The sequence below is a fragment of the Carlito syrichta genome, unplaced genomic scaffold, assembly GCF_000164805.1.
Source record: "Carlito syrichta isolate Samal-C Ts95f unplaced genomic scaffold, Tarsius_syrichta-2.0.1 Scaffold233958, whole genome shotgun sequence".
Classification (NCBI taxonomy): domain Eukaryota; kingdom Metazoa; phylum Chordata; class Mammalia; order Primates; family Tarsiidae; genus Carlito; species Carlito syrichta.
In genome coordinates, this window is record NW_007178054.1 from 390,837 (window position 1) to 410,283 (window position 19,447).

The 19,447-nt window shown below is 33.9% G+C and overlaps 1 protein-coding gene across 3 annotated transcripts in view; it reads left to right on the forward strand.

Moving 5' to 3' along the window:
• The window catches only part of KIFAP3 (kinesin associated protein 3), a 150,195-nt gene that overhangs the window by 86,957 nt on the left and 43,791 nt on the right, over nucleotides 1-19,447 (forward strand). For all 3 annotated transcript variants that reach the window (XM_008051783.1, XM_021709449.1, XM_021709450.1), the window contains 6 exons: nucleotides 3,549-3,657; nucleotides 5,127-5,239; nucleotides 5,611-5,776; nucleotides 6,377-6,502; nucleotides 11,987-12,085; nucleotides 14,871-14,956. In XM_008051783.1, the coding sequence (XP_008049974.1) occupies nucleotides 3,549-3,657; nucleotides 5,127-5,239; nucleotides 5,611-5,776; nucleotides 6,377-6,502; nucleotides 11,987-12,085; nucleotides 14,871-14,956 (699 nt within the window). The remainder of the gene's footprint in view (nucleotides 1-3,548; nucleotides 3,658-5,126; nucleotides 5,240-5,610; nucleotides 5,777-6,376; nucleotides 6,503-11,986; nucleotides 12,086-14,870; nucleotides 14,957-19,447) is intronic.

Here is a 19,447-nt window from a genome sequence, read left to right on the forward strand (position 1 = left end):
CTCCTTTAGGGGTATTGGCCACTCAGAGTATGTTTATAACGTTAAAAAGAGTTTAAACTCATTTGTGACAGCAATGGGTTAACCTACTTACTAAACAAAACTATAGCCAAGGTTAGAATGTCTTAGAGTTAATGCAATAGTCTGTTCTTTTTGAAAGTATGACATAAATTTTGTTTAATAAAGATTCAAATTTTGCAATTAATTTTTGAAAGATAATCCTAAAATGACTTTGAAAGTAGGAAAGCAATGTCTCCGTAGTAATTCATATTCATTTCAATGGTCACAAAGAATGTGGAGTATAGTTTTATTCATTAATTACATTAGATAATAGATAAAGAAACTTTATAAATTATAAATCACTATTCAAAAGTAAGATACTCTTGGTAAAATCTTTCTCTTCATTTTGGACCCATTCATACTTCAGTGTAGTCTTTCCTCTATGTGTTTTATTGGATATACCTATAATTAGATTAGAGTTACTTTTAGAAAATATTTAACATCCAGAATAGGTGATTATGTATACAACATGCTTCCTAATCTCTCCCAATATTATATTGGTTTGCTTCCTTTGTACTTTATTGCCCATAATTATCCAAGGTATTCTAACCTTTTTCCACAGTGATGTCACTATTATGCAAAATTTGGGGTCTAGGTTAAGTCTTTCTTTATACATGATCTTAATGGTCTCTGTGGGTAGATTGTTTCAGGTAAACATACTTGAGGATAACCAGGAGTTAATGGTTGTATTCTAATAATAGTTTAAAGTACACATTAACAGTTCATTGTTATTTAGACCTCTGAGATGTATGTTCTGTTTAAATAGGTGCAAATGTCATCCAGATGCTTATAAAAGTATTTATTGTTAATAGAATGGCCAAAGTGCGTGGTTTGATAGTGATGTCATAGTGTTATTTAATATTTTACCCTAGAACAGTGTGCAAGAATCTTCATAGTGACCCACATGTTTTCCACCACAGTTGTCCTGTTTGGCCCCTCTTTGATCTACATGCTTCTTTTTAGCTGAATGCTGGTAAACGTCCTTTCTGACAGCCCCCTTTGCTCTTGCCTGCCATTATCTGCTGAAGTTCAGAAACCAGAGCATCACTTCAAACAGGAGAGTTAGGGAGTAGCCAGTCAGAAGAGATTCCCAAGGCATGCACAGTTCTGGCATAATCATTCAAAGATGTTTGGGTAGGGGGGTGGGGTGGTAGAGGTGTGTGTGAATACAGAAAGCTGTGGGGGTTGGCCTCTGGTCACTGGTAAATAAGTGAAGTCAGGTGCCAGAGAGTCTAGACACAGTGATTTCAGTCATGGGTCTTTGGTATCTGATACTCAATATGGGACTTGTCTGATTGAACACTATTGCTTCTTCATTGCACAGGCTGAAGCCCTTTTAGTGCTTTCCTGTTAAATTATTAAAAGATGACAATGGACATAGTTAAAATAGAGCAAATCTAGTTTTAATATTTTGTAGTTGTCAGCAATTACACTTACTTTTAAAGTGCCATGATAACAGTCAGATTAAAAATATAATGTTTTGTGTGGAATTTCAGCTTAAGTATTATTTTTAAATTTGAACGCTTTAATTAAAATGTTTCTCTTTCTCATTATGAAAAACTAATTCTATATCATTATACATTCCATCCATATTTAGTCCTAATTTCTCTTGATTTGGGGGATGGGAATTGGGTAGATTTTCAAGCCTTGCATTATCTTTTAAAAATTTAGATCCGAATTATTTATTTCTAGACAGGATTTAACATGGAAATTACTTTTTTAAAAAAATCCTCACCTTCTAAACAAACTACCTGTAACTAAATTTTTAAGGGCAATTTTCACACTACAGTGACTGATTTGAACTAAATTTTGTTTGCAATAAACATTTTGCCTTCTTTAAGCATTGTTTCAGTGTAACACGTTTTTACTATTGTAAAAAAAGTTTATATCAGTAAAATTTAGAGGATTGTCACCTACAGCTTTAGTAATCTGTAATTTAATTTATATTGGCAATTTTATTTGTAATTTAATTTTTACTGGCAGATTGATAGTGAAATCTGTTAAATATATATCCAATAAATTAAGGTTGTTTTATTTTTGCCATAGAATCTTTTTATTCTGTAGCATTATTAACTTATAATAATTCTCTACCCAGAGATTACATCAGTGACAACATTTATGATTAAAGAGAAAGTGAGTGACATGTGCCAACCACTCACTTGCAACAATGTTTGTAGTTTTCAGCATACAGATCAATATATTTTGTAAAATTATACCTAACAATTGGAATGGTATTGTGTTTTTAATTTTGGTTTCCAATTGTTTATTGTGAGTACATTTTTGTATGTTGACCATATATCCTTTTTGAAATGCAGAAGTTATCTCAAAGTAACAGAGTAATTGAAACATGGTTTAACAGAAAGAACTCCAAAATAAATAAATGTTTATTATTCAATTACTATATCTAAGACATTTTTCTGCATTCATAAAGACATATAGTTCTAAAAAGGATAAAACATTAAAAAATTTTATGTTGTTAAATTTTAGAATTAACTTCTATATGTTGTTAGCAATTTGGACAGAAAGAAAAGTATCTTTGTATAATACACACTAAGTTAATTTGCTGATTTACCAATAGTAGAAGACTAGCTTCTCCAAACTATAGCATAAAGTTTGTTCATTTGTCCTTCATTGTAGCAATTGCCTCTCATCATGACAAATCTAGACTGCTGCTAAATATCATTATATAGAGTTCTTTTTTCACATTATACCCATGACCAAGTTCAGACATTTCTTCTAAACTCAGGCCTGCATGTAATAACTTTCTACTAAACAGTACACTAGACTATCACATAAGCATTTTAAACTCAACATATCTAAAACCAAGATCACACTCTTTGCTTTAAAGTTTCTTCTACTCTAGTCTCCCTTTTTCAGTAGATGTTGGTACCACCATGCATATCATTGCTCAGTGCAGAAATCTGGAAGTCATCTTTGACTCTTCCTCTCCCTTAGCCCCAACATCTAATCAGATATTAATTCCATTTTGGTTCTCTTTTCTAGATATATCACTAATCAGTTCTTTTATCTGTGTTCCTGTTGCTCTACCTAATCCAGGCAGCTGTCATCTTACCTGGACTTTTCCGGTAGCCTTCTAGATGATTTCCCACATTTTCTTGCCATTTCTGTCTATTTTCTATACTGGCCAGATCTTTTTGAGACACAAATCTTATCCTGACACTTTTCTATTTAGAAGCCTTTAATAGCTTCCCATTATCCTTAGCTTGAAGCCCCAAGTCCTTAACATACACTTCAAGACCCTGCACAGTCTAGCTTTTACCTCCTTATCTCTCAGCCTTTTCCCTTTATCTAACTGCACTTGCTTTCTCTTAGGACTTCTGTAGAGTCCTGTGTTTTCCTGCATTGTGACTTTGTATTATATTATTTCCAATGTACAGTCTAAGATAACACATTATGATACAATATTGTGTCTAAATTTTGTGGTTTTATTTTTGTTTTTTGAGTAAAATTTACCCTATGCTTCTTGCTAGTTAATGAAGATGCTCTTTGAATGTTCAGATGAACGAATTGACTTGGAACTCATTTCCTTCTGCATTAATCTTGCTGCAAACAAGAGGAATGTACAACTTATCTGTGAAGGTTAGTGCCTTTGAGCATAGGTAACTCCTTTGCCATATGGTAATTGATATATGGCGGAAAATAGGTAATTAGGAATTAAGAATTATAATAGACATGTAAAACCTATTTTCAAATAGTTTCTTCATTATAGCTATCATCTTAAAGGTCAAATGGAAATTCTTATGTCATGAATGAAGATACTCTTTAATAACATTTTACAAACCATGGTCAGTTAGCCTTAATGAAATTTTATTTTTTAAAACATTTTCTACTGAGTACCACATGTTCTCACTCATAAGAGGACCCTGAACAATTATCAAACTACAAGAAAGGGATTAGCAGTAGTGGGAAACTCCCAGGGGAGTGAGAGGCACACTTCATCAATAAGGGTACCTGATCTCAAACCAGGTGAAGTGGGGACCAAAGTACGGCCCAAACTTTACCTGTACAATGACCATATGTATACCTAACCCTGAATTATGCCCTACATCTTTAAAATAAATTTTTTTTTAAATTCTAGATAAAATGAAACTTTTTATTTGCAAAGCAGCCTGTTACCATGTTAATAAAAATGTATCTGGTTATTGTTTCTATACTATCTTGGTAAAATGGCTTGTCATAACGTGATTTTTTTTCCTTATTTGAAAAACACTTTTTGTTTATTGTAAAAAATACAAATGAGCAAATAGAAAAAAATTAAAATATTTGCTTCTACCAATTACAGATAATCATAAGTAAAATTTTAGTGTAATGCTTCTGCATATTTTAAAATAAAAATGTGGACTTCTCTCCATACATTGATTGGGACATAGTCTATTAAAATTAATATCTTGAATAAATGTCATAGTATTAAATACTTTTACAAAACATAATTGTTAATAACAGCAAAATTGTTCATTAAAAGATTTTGCCATAGTTTATTTCACTATTTTGGATATATTTGTTGCCGCTTTTTTTCTCTTATAAACAATACTGTAATACTCATCCTTTCAATCTTTACACATTTCTATTTTCATATGTTCTGAGGATAAATTCCGAGAAGTGTGATTTTTTTCCAAATGTCAAAAGTATTTATGTTTTTAACATCTTTAGTACATATTCTAGATACAAAAGTGTGATATATACATAGAATCACACTTACTGTGTGATTCTATGTATATATATGAAGCTCTAGAACAGGCAAAACTAATGTATGTTTAAAAATAAGAAAGGGAAAAGAAGAAGAAAGAAGAAAAGTGATTGTATCTGAGGAATAGGATTGACTGAGAAGGGGCACAAGAAAACTTTCTGGAAGGAGTAGAAATATTCTCTATGTTGATGTGTGGTATGGATTTCACAGGTATATATATTTATCTAAATTAATCAAATTGTATAATTAAGATTTATGCATTTTATGGAATATAAATTATTATGGTATTTTTGATAACTAAACAAAAAATTTACTAAACTTAAGCTAACCTTAATTTTATTAAAGGAATTTTTTGTTTTAGGAAACGGGCTGAAGATGCTCATGAAAAGAGCTCTGAAGTTCAAGGATCCATTGCTGATGAAAATGATTAGAAATATTTCCCAGCATGATGGACCAACTAAAAATTTGTTTATTGTAAGTATTGCTTTTGACTGTCTATTAAGTCTGGGAGTTCAAGTTTTAAATTGTTCCGGGCTCTCATCAAACATGAAGTCACGACACAAATTGGCTATTTATCAACTTCTTTGTTAGTTTAACTCCTAGAAATTTCAGCTTACATTTCAGTGTTGTTTTTGTCTCATGGTCCCTACCCCTTATCCTTCTACCCCCATCGTAGTCTTCATGCCTTAAATCAGTTTACCACAGGTGTCCTTAGCAACTTAATTCAAGATTATGAAAATAAGAGAATTGTGATATTGATTTTTTAATGTATTAGATTCCTATGAATTAATTATTAGATTAAATAAAAATATTTAAAATTTGTATTAAAATTATGTTTTACCCAGGATTATGTTGGGGACCTTGCAGCCCAGATCTCTAATGATGAAGAGGAGGAGTTTGTGATTGAATGTTTGGGAACGCTTGCAAATTTGACCATTCCAGACTTAGACTGGGAATTGATTCTTAAGGAATACAAGTTGGTCCCATACCTCAAGGATAAACTAAAACCAGGTCTGTGCTAAATATTTCACTTTTGCATAATCACTAAGTTATTTATTTCTGTTGTAGTTAAGGCTACTAGAGCAGAATTTTGTGACTGCTGTATTATTATACAAAACCATTTCTTTTCACAGCTGGTTCTTCCAGAAGGGTGATCACTGGATCTCCTCTTATGTGTATGTTCTCTTCTCTTTCTCCAGTGTTTTCTTAATTTTAGTTTCCTTTCCCTATTCTACCTTTCTTCTTGTTTTTTTGTTTGTTTGCTTTGTCATATTACCAAATATCACCCCTTCTATGTATACATACACACACTCACACACACACAAAAGTGTTTGAGGCATTCAAGTGAGTCTTTTATTTTCTGTGTCTATGTTGTCATTCAGTTAGATTCTCAAAGACTTATTTTCACTTCCCTACTGCCCCTCCCACCACGAACTGTCATCAGCAAGCATGGAAACTTGGAAAATGAAAATATTTATAAGCATATCAAGAATTCACGGGAACTGATTTAATAGCTTTTAGTATCTCTTCTGTACACTGACATTTTGATAATATAACTGAATTTGAATTGGGTCATTTCAGTGAAAACTTTCTATGGTTTGAATTTACTAGGTGCTGCAGAAGATGACCTTGTTTTAGAAGTGGTTATAATGATTGGAACTGTGTCCATGGATGATTCTTGTGCTGCACTGCTAGCCAAATCTGGAATAATCCCTGCACTCATTGAGTTACTAAATGGTAAATAATCTTAATTTATTTTTATGCTAATGTCTAAATAGGTTATTGGCTTAAAGTATTAAATATAAAATGCAAAGTCTACAATCATAAAATAGTATTTATCTTGTTACATGAATCATTTTGTTGCCAACTATATAGTTAAGAAAAATGAATTTAAAATACTGCTAACCAGGATTGGATAGAGTAATGTCAAAGAGCTTTAGGTTGCAAAGTTAAGAATGTTGCTTTTATAAAGCATTTCAGGACCAATTTTATCTCACTAGCCTTGAACAACTAATACAATAGTCACTGCTTATCTGAGAACCCCAGTGGATGCCTGAAACTATACATAGTACCAAACCCTGTATATACCATGTTTTTTCCTATACATATCCATGATAAAGTTTAATTTATAAATTAAGTGCAGGAAAAGATTAACAACAATAACTAATAATAAAATAGAACAATTATAATAGTATTCTAGCATCACTACTCTTGTGCTTTGGAGCCATTATTAAATGAAATAAGAGTTATTTGAACACAAGCATTGTGATACTGTGCTAGTCGATCTGATAACCTAGGTGGCTACTGAGTGACTAATGGGTGGGTAGTATGTACAGAATTGATACACTGGACAAAGAGATATTTTATGTCCCAGGTAGAACAGAGCAGCAGGGTGAGAAATTTTATCTCACTACTCAAACAGTGGACCATATAATACTTATGAATTGTTTATTTCTGGAATGTTCCATGTTTGCAGACCATGGTTGATTGTAGGTAATTGAAACCGTAGAAAGAAAAACTGTGGATAGGGGAGACTACCATATTCCATCATGTCTTCTTTCTTTTGAACTTTGCATTGGTTTGAATTGGATCTCCTTTGTATAAACCCTGTTTTTTATATCTTGATATCTATTTGTACACTGATTCTAAATATCATAGTTCCTTGTAGATTGAGGGTATTATCCTCTGAACTTTTTTCAGTGATGAAAAATTTTTTTATGTGCCATTCGTATTCAAGCTGTAGAACACTTGAAATGTGGTTGTGAGACTGAGAGCCTGAATTGTTAACTTACTTTAATTGTAATTTGATTAGCTGCAGTGGCTTATGGCTACAGCATTGGACAGTGCAGGCCTGGCGTTTTCCCTTTACATACATATTGCTCTTAAAGGGCAAGGGCATATTGTTCTCCATAGTGTATACAAAATTTGTGTGAATCTAATGTAATCTTATTAGGGCTAAGCTATCTAGGACCTTACACATTAAAAGTAGCTAACAGCCAGGCTCAGTGGCTCAGCCTGTAATCCCGCGCCTTGGGAGGCTGAGGTGAGTGGATTGCCTGAGCCCGCGTGTTCGAGACCCACCTAGGCAACTTGGCGAGACCTCATCTCTACAATAAATTAAAAAATTAGCCGACGTGGTAGCACGCACCTGTAGTTCCAGCTACTTGGAAGGCTGAGGCGGAAGGATCGCCGGGGCCCAGCAGGTCGAGGCTGCGGTGGCCGGGAGCGGCCACTGCACTCCAGTCTGGGTGACAGAGTGAGACTCCAACTCAAAAAAAAAAAAAAAAGTAGCTAACAGTGTAAAAGTTAAAAGTGCTAATATGAGATGCCTAAAAAAGACACTCTTATCCCAGTTTATCTTATACCAGGTAAAGTATATATGCATTTTGTTTGATTTTAATGGACTTTTGGAGTACAACATACATAAAGAAACATACACAGATTAGAAGTAAATTGCTCAAGGGCACCCCCGGCATGGCGCTCGGCTCCATAGGCTCGGTGGTCAAGTCCAAGCCCAGCTCCGGCTTCCCCTGTGGTCACCTCCTCCTCCCACTCCAGGGCGCCCTGCCAGGCCGGGGACCTCCAGAACATGATCAGCATGTACCTCCCCAGTGCTGAGATGCCAGAGTCCGCTGCCCCCGGCAGACTGCACATGTCCTACCAGAGCAGCCCAGTGCCCGGCACAGCCATCAAAAGCACACTGCCCCTCTCGCACTTGTGAGGGCCGGACCGCGGACCGGAATGGGGGGCTTTTCCGAGATAAGGAAAATGGGAGGGGTGCAAAGAGGAGAGGGAGAAGCCTCATGGAGAAGAAAAGCCTGGCACGCTCAAAAGGAGAAGAAAAGGACTCCGTCACTCGCAGCAGTGACAGCTGCAAAGGAGGACAGCGATCCCATCCACGCTCAGCAAAAACCGTGATGCCGACAAGTAAACTTCTATGAGAGAGATCCTGGACTTCTTTTGCGGGGACTATTTTTGTACAGAGAAAACCGGGGAGTGGGGAGGGCGGGGAAATGGATCTTGTATAGATGATCTGGAGGAAAGAATGCTACGCAAAACTTTTTTTAAAAAGTTCTAGTGGTACAGTAGGAGCTTTGCAGGAAGGTTGCAGAAGTCTTTACCAATAATATTTAGAGCTAGTTTCCAAGCGACGAAAAAGATAAGTTTCAATATTTGCAAGCAACTTTTGTACAGTATTTATCGAGATAAACGTGGCAATCAAAATGTCTATTGTTTATAAGCTGAGTATTTGCCATATTTTTCGAGGAGAGGCTTCTTGCTGAATTTTGATTCTGCAGCTGAAATTTAGGACAGTTGCAAACCTGGAGAGAAGAAAATTATACAAATTCGGACATTTTAATTGTTTAAAAGTTGTACAACAGAAGAAAATTGAATAAATATTGGCAAAACTATCTCTATGGTCTTGTTTAAAAGGGCAAAAGTTTTAGATTGTACTAAATTTTACAAATTATTGTTAGAAGCAGAAATGGCCATGCAGGTTGACATCGTTGGTAATTTATAATAGCTTTTGTTCAATCCCAACTTTTCGTTTTGTTCAGATAAAAAGACAACATGAAATTAGTGTTTAAAATATTTTCTTATGGTTTGTAATATTTCTGTAAATTTATTGTGATATTTTAAGGTTTTCCCCCTTTATTTTCCATAGTTGTATTTTAAAAGATTTGGCTCTGTATTATTTGAATCAGTCTGCTGAGAATCCATATATATATTTGAACTAATATCATCCTTATAACGGGTACATTTTCAACATAAGTTTTTACTCCATTATACACAGTTTGAGATAAATAAATTTTTGAAATATGGACCAAAAAAAAGAAGTATATTGCTCCATGAATTTTCAGTGTGAGCACATCCATATTATCATCACCCACGTAAGAAAATAAAACATGACCTGCACCCTAGAAGTACCCCTTCTCCCTTCTTCCAGTCATTACTACCTCCTTCAAAGTAGTTTATGTCTTTTCTGTTACCAATAGATTAGTTTTGCTTGGTTTTGAACTTTATTATATAAGTGGAATCTGGTTTACTTTGCCCTACCTTATATTTGTATAGAGATTCATCTTTGCTATATATAGAAGTTTATTCATTTTCATTGCTATATATAATATATTTTATAAAATACCTGTATATCACCATTTGTCTTTTCCACTATTGATGGATAGTAGGGTTAGGTATGGGGTGAAGGGATGAGGACTGTTATATATAATGCTCCTATGAACATTTTTAAACCTTTTATTTGGTGATCATAGGTACTCATTTCTATTAAATACGTACCTGTGTGTAGAATTGCTGGGTTATGGAGTTTGCATATATTTGGCTTTGGTAAATGGTGCCAATCAGTTTTCCAAAGTAGTCGTGCCAATTTTCAGTCCTACCAGCAATGTTAAGAGTTATTCCATATCACCTCCAACTCTGGGCATTATCAGTCCTTTAATTATAGATATCTCCTCATAGTTTTAATTTGCATTTCCCTAATGACTAATGAAGTTGAGCACCTGTTTATTTTTTTAATTGACCTTTTAGATATGGCCAATAAAATTGTGTGTCTGCTTTTTGCATGTTTTTCTCTTTTGAATTTTTTAATTTTAAAATTCTTTAATGTAGTGCATTTTAATAAGTTATGTAAAGATAATGCCCCTATATTTGAAGTATTTCTTTTTAAAATTGTAATATTTATCTCGGTATACCCTTCTCATAGCCAGAAATTTAGAAATAAATACCAGGTAGTTGGGAAGTAAAAAATAAAAGCAGTATACTTAACAGAGAGAGAATGAAGATTTTGTGGAGAGCTGAAGAAAGTTGAAGCAAAATGACCTGCATCCTGGAATTACTTTACCACAATGATTATAATTGAGAAAAATGGAGATATTTGTAAATGATCTGACAAAGCCAGCTCAGAATGTTTTACTCTGTTTTAATGTTCTGTGATAAGAGATTATCGCAAGCAGAGGCTACATGGTAGTCTTTTAAAGAAATATATGTAGCCGGGCTTGGTGGCTCAGCCTGTAATCCCGCGCCTTTGGGAGGCTGAGGTGAGTGGATTGCGATGAGACCACGGGTTTGAGACCCGCCTGGGCAGCTTGGTGAGCCCTCATCTCTACAACAAGTCAAAAAAAAAAAATTAGCCAGGCGTGGTAGCACGCGCCTGTAGTTCCAGCTACTCAGAAGGCTGAGGCGGAAGGAAGGATCGCTGGAGCCCAGCAGGTCGAGGCTGCGGTGGCCGAGAGCGGCCACTGCACTCCAGTCTGGGTGACAGAGTGAGACTCCAACTTAAAAAAAAAAAAAAGAAATATATGTATTTTTATGATTAAAACTCTTAGGGTTTTTTTTTATTATTATTTTAAAGATGTGGGATCCAATTCAGGAAAAACCCTTGGTTTTAAGTGAGTGAATACTATTACCAAGAAAACAATTTATAGTAAGAACAGCTTCGTTTAGGAGAGTAGTACTTGGGCAAATTAATGAGGGAGATAATTTGGGACAGACTGGACTTTGAGGGGCCCACAATTTATTCTGCACAACTATTTGGATACTCTCTTGACCTGGAAATCTGTTTTTAACATGTCATTGAACTATTACCAAGAGTTGATAGCAAATTACACTATTAATAATCAAATCTCATAGCCATTACTTACCATTAGATTGTTGTAAGTAATTTTACTTTTGCCATTATATATTAATCATTGGACATCAGCTATTCTGTTAAATTACTCATTATATGCTAGTAAACATTTATTAGCCTTTATGATTATATAACTTTTTTTACTATCATAATTAATTAGATTGAAATTAAAATGCTTACTGTTTTATACCAATATGTAAAATTTAATTTGTTAATATTATTCAACCAAAGGAAATAACTTTTTTCTATAGTTCAGTTACTACCAAAAACTTAAAATTTAGAAGGTATGATTTTGTTAAAAATTGTTTTTCTCATGTGAAATCAATATTATGGAGACAAAATAGAACCAGATTTATTTTACCAATTAGAATCATTTAAAGAATTCCTGTGATAGATGAAAAAAATAAGTGGTGGTAAGTGTTGCCATTTCACATTAAATACATATAAGTTAATTTGATCAATTTCTTCTTGTCTCCTTATTCCTTTTAGATTTTCTCATTCTTTGTTATTCCCCTCGATGTCTTTCAATTTGGTATAAAAACATAATATTCTCATTTGAAGTTTTTGTTTCCTTTCAGCTCAACAAGAAGATGATGAATTTGTGTGTCAAATAATTTATGTCTTCTACCAGATGGTTTTCCACCAAGCCACAAGAGATGTCATAATCAAGGAAACACGTATCCTTTCAATGTGTGCAGTAGATAACAATATTTCACATTTTTAAAGATGTACCTTTGGGGTTTTTCCTTGCAAATGTTAAAATAATATAAAAAACACCACACTTTGAAATAAATTTAGAAGACAAACTATTTTCCATAGAAGCTGTTGACCCCAAATTCTAGTGTATAGGTAAAATATAATGAGAACAATGTGTCAGGCTGTGATTCCTAAGAAACTTAACAAACATCTGAACTTCCTTCTCTAGAAACGTAAATATCACAGGTTTCTAGTACGATCTTTGGTCCTCTTCTAATCTTGCCTTATTTACTCTATATGGAAAAGCAGTCTGTTCCTATGACTTCAACTGCCAACTATGCTAAGTGTTTAGTATTTTCAAAACCTCTGCCTTGAACCCAGGCATTTGTTGCTCACTGCCACTTGAATATCTTCCACCAGCCTAAAGGGGCATAGTATGTTGTTTCCTAAAGAGCATTAGAAATCAAGTAACCTTATTTTAATTTACCTTTTGCCATTTACTAGCTGCAAGACCTTGGAAAGTTACTTAACCTCCTTAGCACATTTTCTTGTATATATAAAACAGTCATAATTTTCAAAATTGAACATATTTATTTATTTATTTTAAAATATACTTAGGAGGTACATGTGTAGATTTCCTACATGCAATATCGCTAGCAGTGAAGTATGGGCTTCTTGTGTACTCATTTCCCAAATAGTGAACATTGTATCCAATATATAATTTTACAGCCCTCATCCACCTCCCACTCTCCCACCTTTTGTAGTTTCCAGTGTCTAATATTCCACTCTGTCCACTTGTTTAGCTCCCACTTATAAGTGAGAACATGCAGTATTTGACTTGCTATTTCTGAGTCATTTCACTTAGATAGCCTCCAGTTCCTTCCATGTGGCTGCAAAAGACATTTTTTTTTATGACTGAGTAGTATTCTGGGTATATATAATATCATATATCATATTTTCTTTATCCAATCCTCCAGTGATTGACACTTAGGTTGATTACATATATTTGCTATTGTGAATAGTGCTGTAGTAAACATAGAAGTACAGGTATTTTTTTGTGCCATTGCCACAGATTGTGGTATGAGCCAGGTGCCAGTTATTGAGAGGCAGCTTATCTCTGCTGCCTTCTCCTGAGAGGTGCCCAGGGAATGGCAGATCCTTTTGCACGTGGTTGGTGCTGAATTCAGAGCAGTGACAAATTACAGCTGATTCTGCAGGGGGTCCTTGGGTACTTGATCCCATGTCTCCCCTCAGTTGGACATTCACTCACCCACTCACACACACAAATGGGCACAGATTAGTTGTTATGCACACTCACCCATGCAGAGACTCTCATACTCCAACGGGTTCTGTTGCCATCTTGCCTCAATCCCCTGTCACCTGATTTTATAACACTTTTGTAACATTCAACATTAATCACTATTTTAATTATTGATTTTTTAAAACTAGTGTTTATTTAAAATTTATAATATATTCACCTGTTTTCTTACTATATTTTCTTGAATTCCGTTCCTTTATTCCTGAGTTGACTTTCTTTCCTACTGAACTCTGTACTCTTTTATACTTAGTGAATATTATCTATGAATAATAAAATCTGTATCTGAAAATAATAGTTTGTCCTCTTTAATAATAATTTAGCAGAGTATGGAATTCTAGGTTGACATTTTATTTCTCTTAGCAGTTTGAAGGTATTTTTCCACTGTCTTCTGGACTGCATTGCTGCCAATGAGAAGTCTGTAGTCAGTCTAATTATTGTTATCTGTCAAAAAATCATATGAAAATGTATTTTTCTTTTCTTTATAAGTGACTTGATCTTTTTGCCAGGAAGACCAAAGAAGTGTTCTTTTTCTTTAATATCAAATTATTTTACTAGAACTTGACTTAGTGTATCATCTTCCATTGATTTTTTTTCCAAGTATGCAAATGTATGCCTTCCATATATTGTTTTAAGTCATTTTTTAAAATTTCAAGAAAGTTTTCTTGAATTATAATTTTTAGTATTTGTTTTGTTCTGTTACTTTGGTTTTCTTCTTTGAAATTTCGATTTTATTAATTTGTCTTTAATATCCATCATTTCCTAATCTTTTTATCTCTTAACTTATTTTTAATTTTATAAGTTGTCTTCCTTTTGTCTTCAATTTCTACTATGATTTTATCTGTTGTGTTTATTTACTCTTGTTCTTAGATTTAGTTTTCATGTATCTGAAATGATTTTTACTTTTAGTTTTGGTTCTTAATTGTTTATTTCTCTGGGTTCTAATCCTGATTTATGTTGTTTGTTTATATATAGTCTATTATTTTTAAACACTCTTATTGCTTTTGAAATACTAGGTTCCAACTTTCTCTTATGTGAAAATCTCTTTATCGTGTTTTCTCTTTTTTTCTTATAATATCCATATGGGATTTGATTGTGATTCTTTTCTGTTGTTTATTTTTATATGAAATTTTGTATGAATTTTTAAGATGGCAGATCAAGAAAGCATTTATAGCTACACAGCTCTAGAGCTCCCTCTTCAGTTATTTTCATGTTTTCAAATATATAGTCTTGTACTTTCTGAGATTTACTGACTTGTTTTCCTTACCCATTTTTTCTAGACTTTTCTTTTTCATGTCCCAACTATACCTGTTTTTTAACAAATGAAATATGAAATGTTTCTGGTCATAATGTATTAATTATGGTATTTTAAAATTTGAAGTTAAATTTCAATTTAGCATTTAAACTTAGAAAAATGTTTGCAGTTTATATCTTTAACCATTTTTATTCAGAGGCTCCAGCATATCTCATAGACCTGATGCATGATAAAAATAATGAAATCCGAAAGGTCTGTGATAATACATTAGATATTATAGCGGTGAGTAATTATTCTTCACCAAGCATAATAGACTTCATTTGGGGAGTAAAAAAAAAGATATTGTAAAATTTTTTTGAACCATGCATTCAATGTAAACATAACTTTGTATTTTGGTATGATTCAGGAAATATGATTATACTAAATTTACTTTTTAAACATTAGTCAGTCCTTTGGCTTTCAACTTTTAAGTGTATAGGCTCCTTACGTAAAGAAGTCTTATAAGTATTCAGAATTTAAGTCTGATCCACATGTCATCTCAGAATCACTTGTTTTTCAGATAAATTATTGTATAGGAGCAGGTAGTTTGAAAATAATTTCTGTTAAAACTCATACAACTAACTTTACAGTTTGGCAATTAAATTTTTTAAATATATCAAATTTTGTGTCAGCTGTGTTTTCAGTTTTTTGATAATTTTTACTATATGCCTAGAGTTGTTTTTTAAGTTGCTTTGGAATGTGGGAAGTACAAAAGTCTTACTGTTATTCATGATTTTGGAAGTTTTTGAAGGATATATGACTAGAGGGATGTTATCAGAGGGATGATATGTCTCAGGTTAGAAATTTGCTGACTCTGAAGACTTTTCTCTAGAAATTATGCTGCCTATCATGGTCTTCTGCCTGGATTTGGGCCTTGCACCAGGGATGTGCCAGATACTAGATTATTTCTATGCATATATTACTAAATACAACCAGCTTGCTTCATTTTTTGAACGGGATTTGGCTCATCTTTTTAAAAGTTTATTTAATGTAGTCTCTTCAGTCACTTTAAAAGTTTAAGTTATACTTTTTAAACAGATCAGAGTAACATTTTAAAAAATCAATTAATAACTTCATTGGAAATCCACCAAATTGGCCTTTCTGCTTGTTATTTAATGATGAAACTTGACATTCACCATTAGGAGTTTCCTCGTGAGTTTCCCACATTTTATTTCAGAAACTCATCTTATTTGATATCATCTGCTTTTTGGATTTGATTGAGTATCTTATTACTGATTTAGAACTACATGGACTTATTAACATTTTAGCTTTTATCACTAAGTCAGACAAAAGAAACTACATTTTAAATCCTTGCTCTGCCAAGACATTTCACACATATAGGCCTCAACTCACAGAGATTATGAATATAGAATATTTAGTGTGCCTAGGGAACAACTTCATGGCTTATGCACTATTTTAATAGATCACTGTGTCATTATTGTATAGAAAGAATATAAGAAAAAGAAACATCTTAAAGTTCCATATGTGATTATCTTACTCTAAGCAGTGAGGAAAGGAGAGAGTTGTCAGTTTGTTGTGCTTTACTTTTAACATATTTTTTTGTTTACCTTCTCTTGAGGACAGGTAGAGGATAATAATTTTTAGATATACAAATTTGATGTCTTTGGTTTAGATTGTAGTTAATGATAGTTTAAAAAGCCAGCTCAGCCTTAATATAAAACTATTTTGTATAAAACATGAATATACATATTATAAAATAAAAATATTTTCTTTTAAATTACTTCCAAACTCTTGGCTAAAATCTCTCATCTTAAACTGGAGTCACCTCTGCCTAGTGTCTCCTTTCTCTTCTAGATACTGTCTTAGTTCTCTCCTTTCTAGAACCAAAGTTTTTAAAAAGTCTGTATTTCACTTTCTTCATTTCCTCATATCAACCACATCCTCCTTTCAGCCTATACTAATTCTGGCTTCTGCCTACATTGCTGCTTTAAAATGGTGCTCACTGAAGATTATCAAGGGAGAATGTGAAGTCTTTGTCCAATTAACATTCATTGTGGCTAAATAACAAATTTTTTAAATTGCTTATTAGAAACCAGCCCAGGATAAAATGGATGATCTCTTAAGATTTTTTACCTCTAGATATCAATTTCCTGGTAATCTCAGCATGACTATATACTATAATAATAAAATAATAAAAATACTTTAAATATCCAAGAAATAGAGAATGGGAACATGTATAGCTCAAAGCTATTTAGCTTTAAGAAAACACCGAGGCACAGTGGCTGATGCCTATAATCTCGGCACTTTAGGAGGCTGAGGCAGGAAGATTGCTTGAGCCAGGAGTTCGAGACCAACCTGGGTAATATAACAAGACCTTCTCTCTACCAAAAAAAAATAATAAATTAGCCAGATATAGTAGTACACACCTGTAGTCCCAGATACTGGGAGGTTGAAGAAGAAGGATCACCTGAGCCCAGGAGGTCAAGGCTGCAATGAACAATGGTAGTGCCACTGTACTCCAGTCACTGTACTCCAGTCTGAGAGCAAGACCCTGACTCAAACAAGCAAAACCATGAAAACAAGGAAAATTAGAAAATACTTTTAATAAGTAAAAATGAAGACATGATTTATGATTCACAATAAAAAGAAAACAAATTTATTTGCTCCTCAAAACAGGTAGTGTGGAATAAGACTAAGAAAAATTAGACTAATGCTTTGCAAGCCTTGGGAAATATGCCTTCTGCAATAAAGGACTTGTTCCCAAAATTAGGCAGATATTACACTAGTGATGATTTGTTTAATGTAGGTGGGCCCAAGCCCTCAACTGATGAACTGAAACAGATGTGTGGTGGTGGTACTCTCTGTGCCAAGGAGGATTACATGACTTGTGTTACATGATGCAGTCCCTGTGGCCTCATCAGCAAGTTGTCACCTGTGTGACTAGGTTACTTGGGGAGACGGAATGGTGTAAGTACAGAGAGCAACAGGGAGGCAAGGAGAAGAGGAGCCTGTAGCTAGTTGGTCTTCCATGGAGTTACAAGTCAGCTGACCATTGTCTTTTCTCATCCATACCTTGGGAATCATGAAGCGAAGAGCATAACTTACACTTTTGATCTAGAGAGTTTCTAAGACCTGAATTAGATTTGTGGTGGTCAGTACTTTTTCAACTTTGTGTGAAGTATCTGAGGACTTCAAAAATTCTTCCCCTGACGTTTCTGGGTTGCTAATCATTTAATACATGTTTATTAAGTACTTTCTGTGTGCCAAACATTAAGATAGATAGAGAATATGAATCTCAACAACACAGAGTTTCTTGAATATGAAAGTTTACAACCTGGACTCTAGGAAACACCAAGACACTGTTCTCTAAACATGTGAACTGGCCTTCCAGGAGCAGTGCTACTACAGTAGATGTTCTGTACTAATGGTACACTGCATTCACTGGGTGTTCATGAAAAAAGGGATATAACTAAGGTCTCGGTAAAAGACTAATGTCTTTCTAGTTAGTGAAAGGCCTGTGTGTGATTTGGTGCTAACATAGGTTTGTGTCACTGAGTTTTTGAGTGGTAATTCTTCCCTTTTTAATTATTATGATTAGCAGACTGTATATTTTCATAATCTGGAATTAATAACAAACTCTAGTATTGTAAACTTGAGAAACAAGGTGCTAGGAAAAAATTACACTTAATAAGGCTGGTTTATTACAATAAACCAAATATAGATTAAATGTAGTGTCTGTGTCATCAGTTGTTATGGTCTCTGCAAAGATTACCTAGAAAACCTGTGATCAGACAAAAAAGCTGGGTTTATTAATAATCTTGTCAGCAAGGGAGAGCACTTTTGGGGGGAGTGGGAGCTTTATCATTCATTACCTCCATAAGGAAGAGCACTTTTTTTTTTTTTTTAAGCCAGGGTGAAGCCAGCAGAGGGCGCCATTTCCTGGGCGGGAGGTCTCCCATCCAAGGGCTCACCCGGAGGGACCCTGCTTAGCTTCCTAGACTGAGGTGTCATGCGCCTGCGCGCCCTGAAGCGCCCTGGCAGGAAGAGCACTTTTAAAAGCATCTCACAACGTTGTGAAAAGAAGTTACAGAGAAGATTTTATAGGGTTAGGGTTAGCATTAGAACTCAGGCTTTCAAAAGCAGGAGATGGGTAGGAAGTAGGTTATAATGGGTAGGTGATAGTCACTTTTAGTGAGCATGCAGGTTGTATTTAGGCACAGAGCAGTGGTTTTCAAGTGAATTGTTGACAGAAGCTTCTGAAGTCTTCTCTTTCCAAAGCAGGTAGAGCTGTCTCTTGCTTGTTTTGCAGTCTTGGTAAATTTTCATTTCTGTGTTTTGATTTTTATTTCTTAATTCCATACAGTGTAAATTAGGTTTAATGAGATAAGTTAGCCCTCTCTTAGAGTTCATTTTTACATTGTATTAAAAAAAAGGAAGAAATTTAGGATATTTTCCTAACTTGTTAAAATTTAAATATATACCCATGTACAAATTTTACAGATAAATGTGTGAATGCATTCCCTGCCTGTTTTTTATGCGTGTTACTTTTTAAATTGGCAACAGTTGGACTTTAAAAAACCCATAGTATGAAAGAAAAAAAATCATAATTTTTTTCTTATATAAATTATATTTAGTTATATCTTTTATTTTGTAGCCAAGACCAAAGGTGAACACTTGGGATAGTTCTATTGATATTAGGTAGTATGTGCACAGAAGTCAACAACTTTATTATACATGTGTTTGATTATGTGTATATCTATCTATATCGTTGGG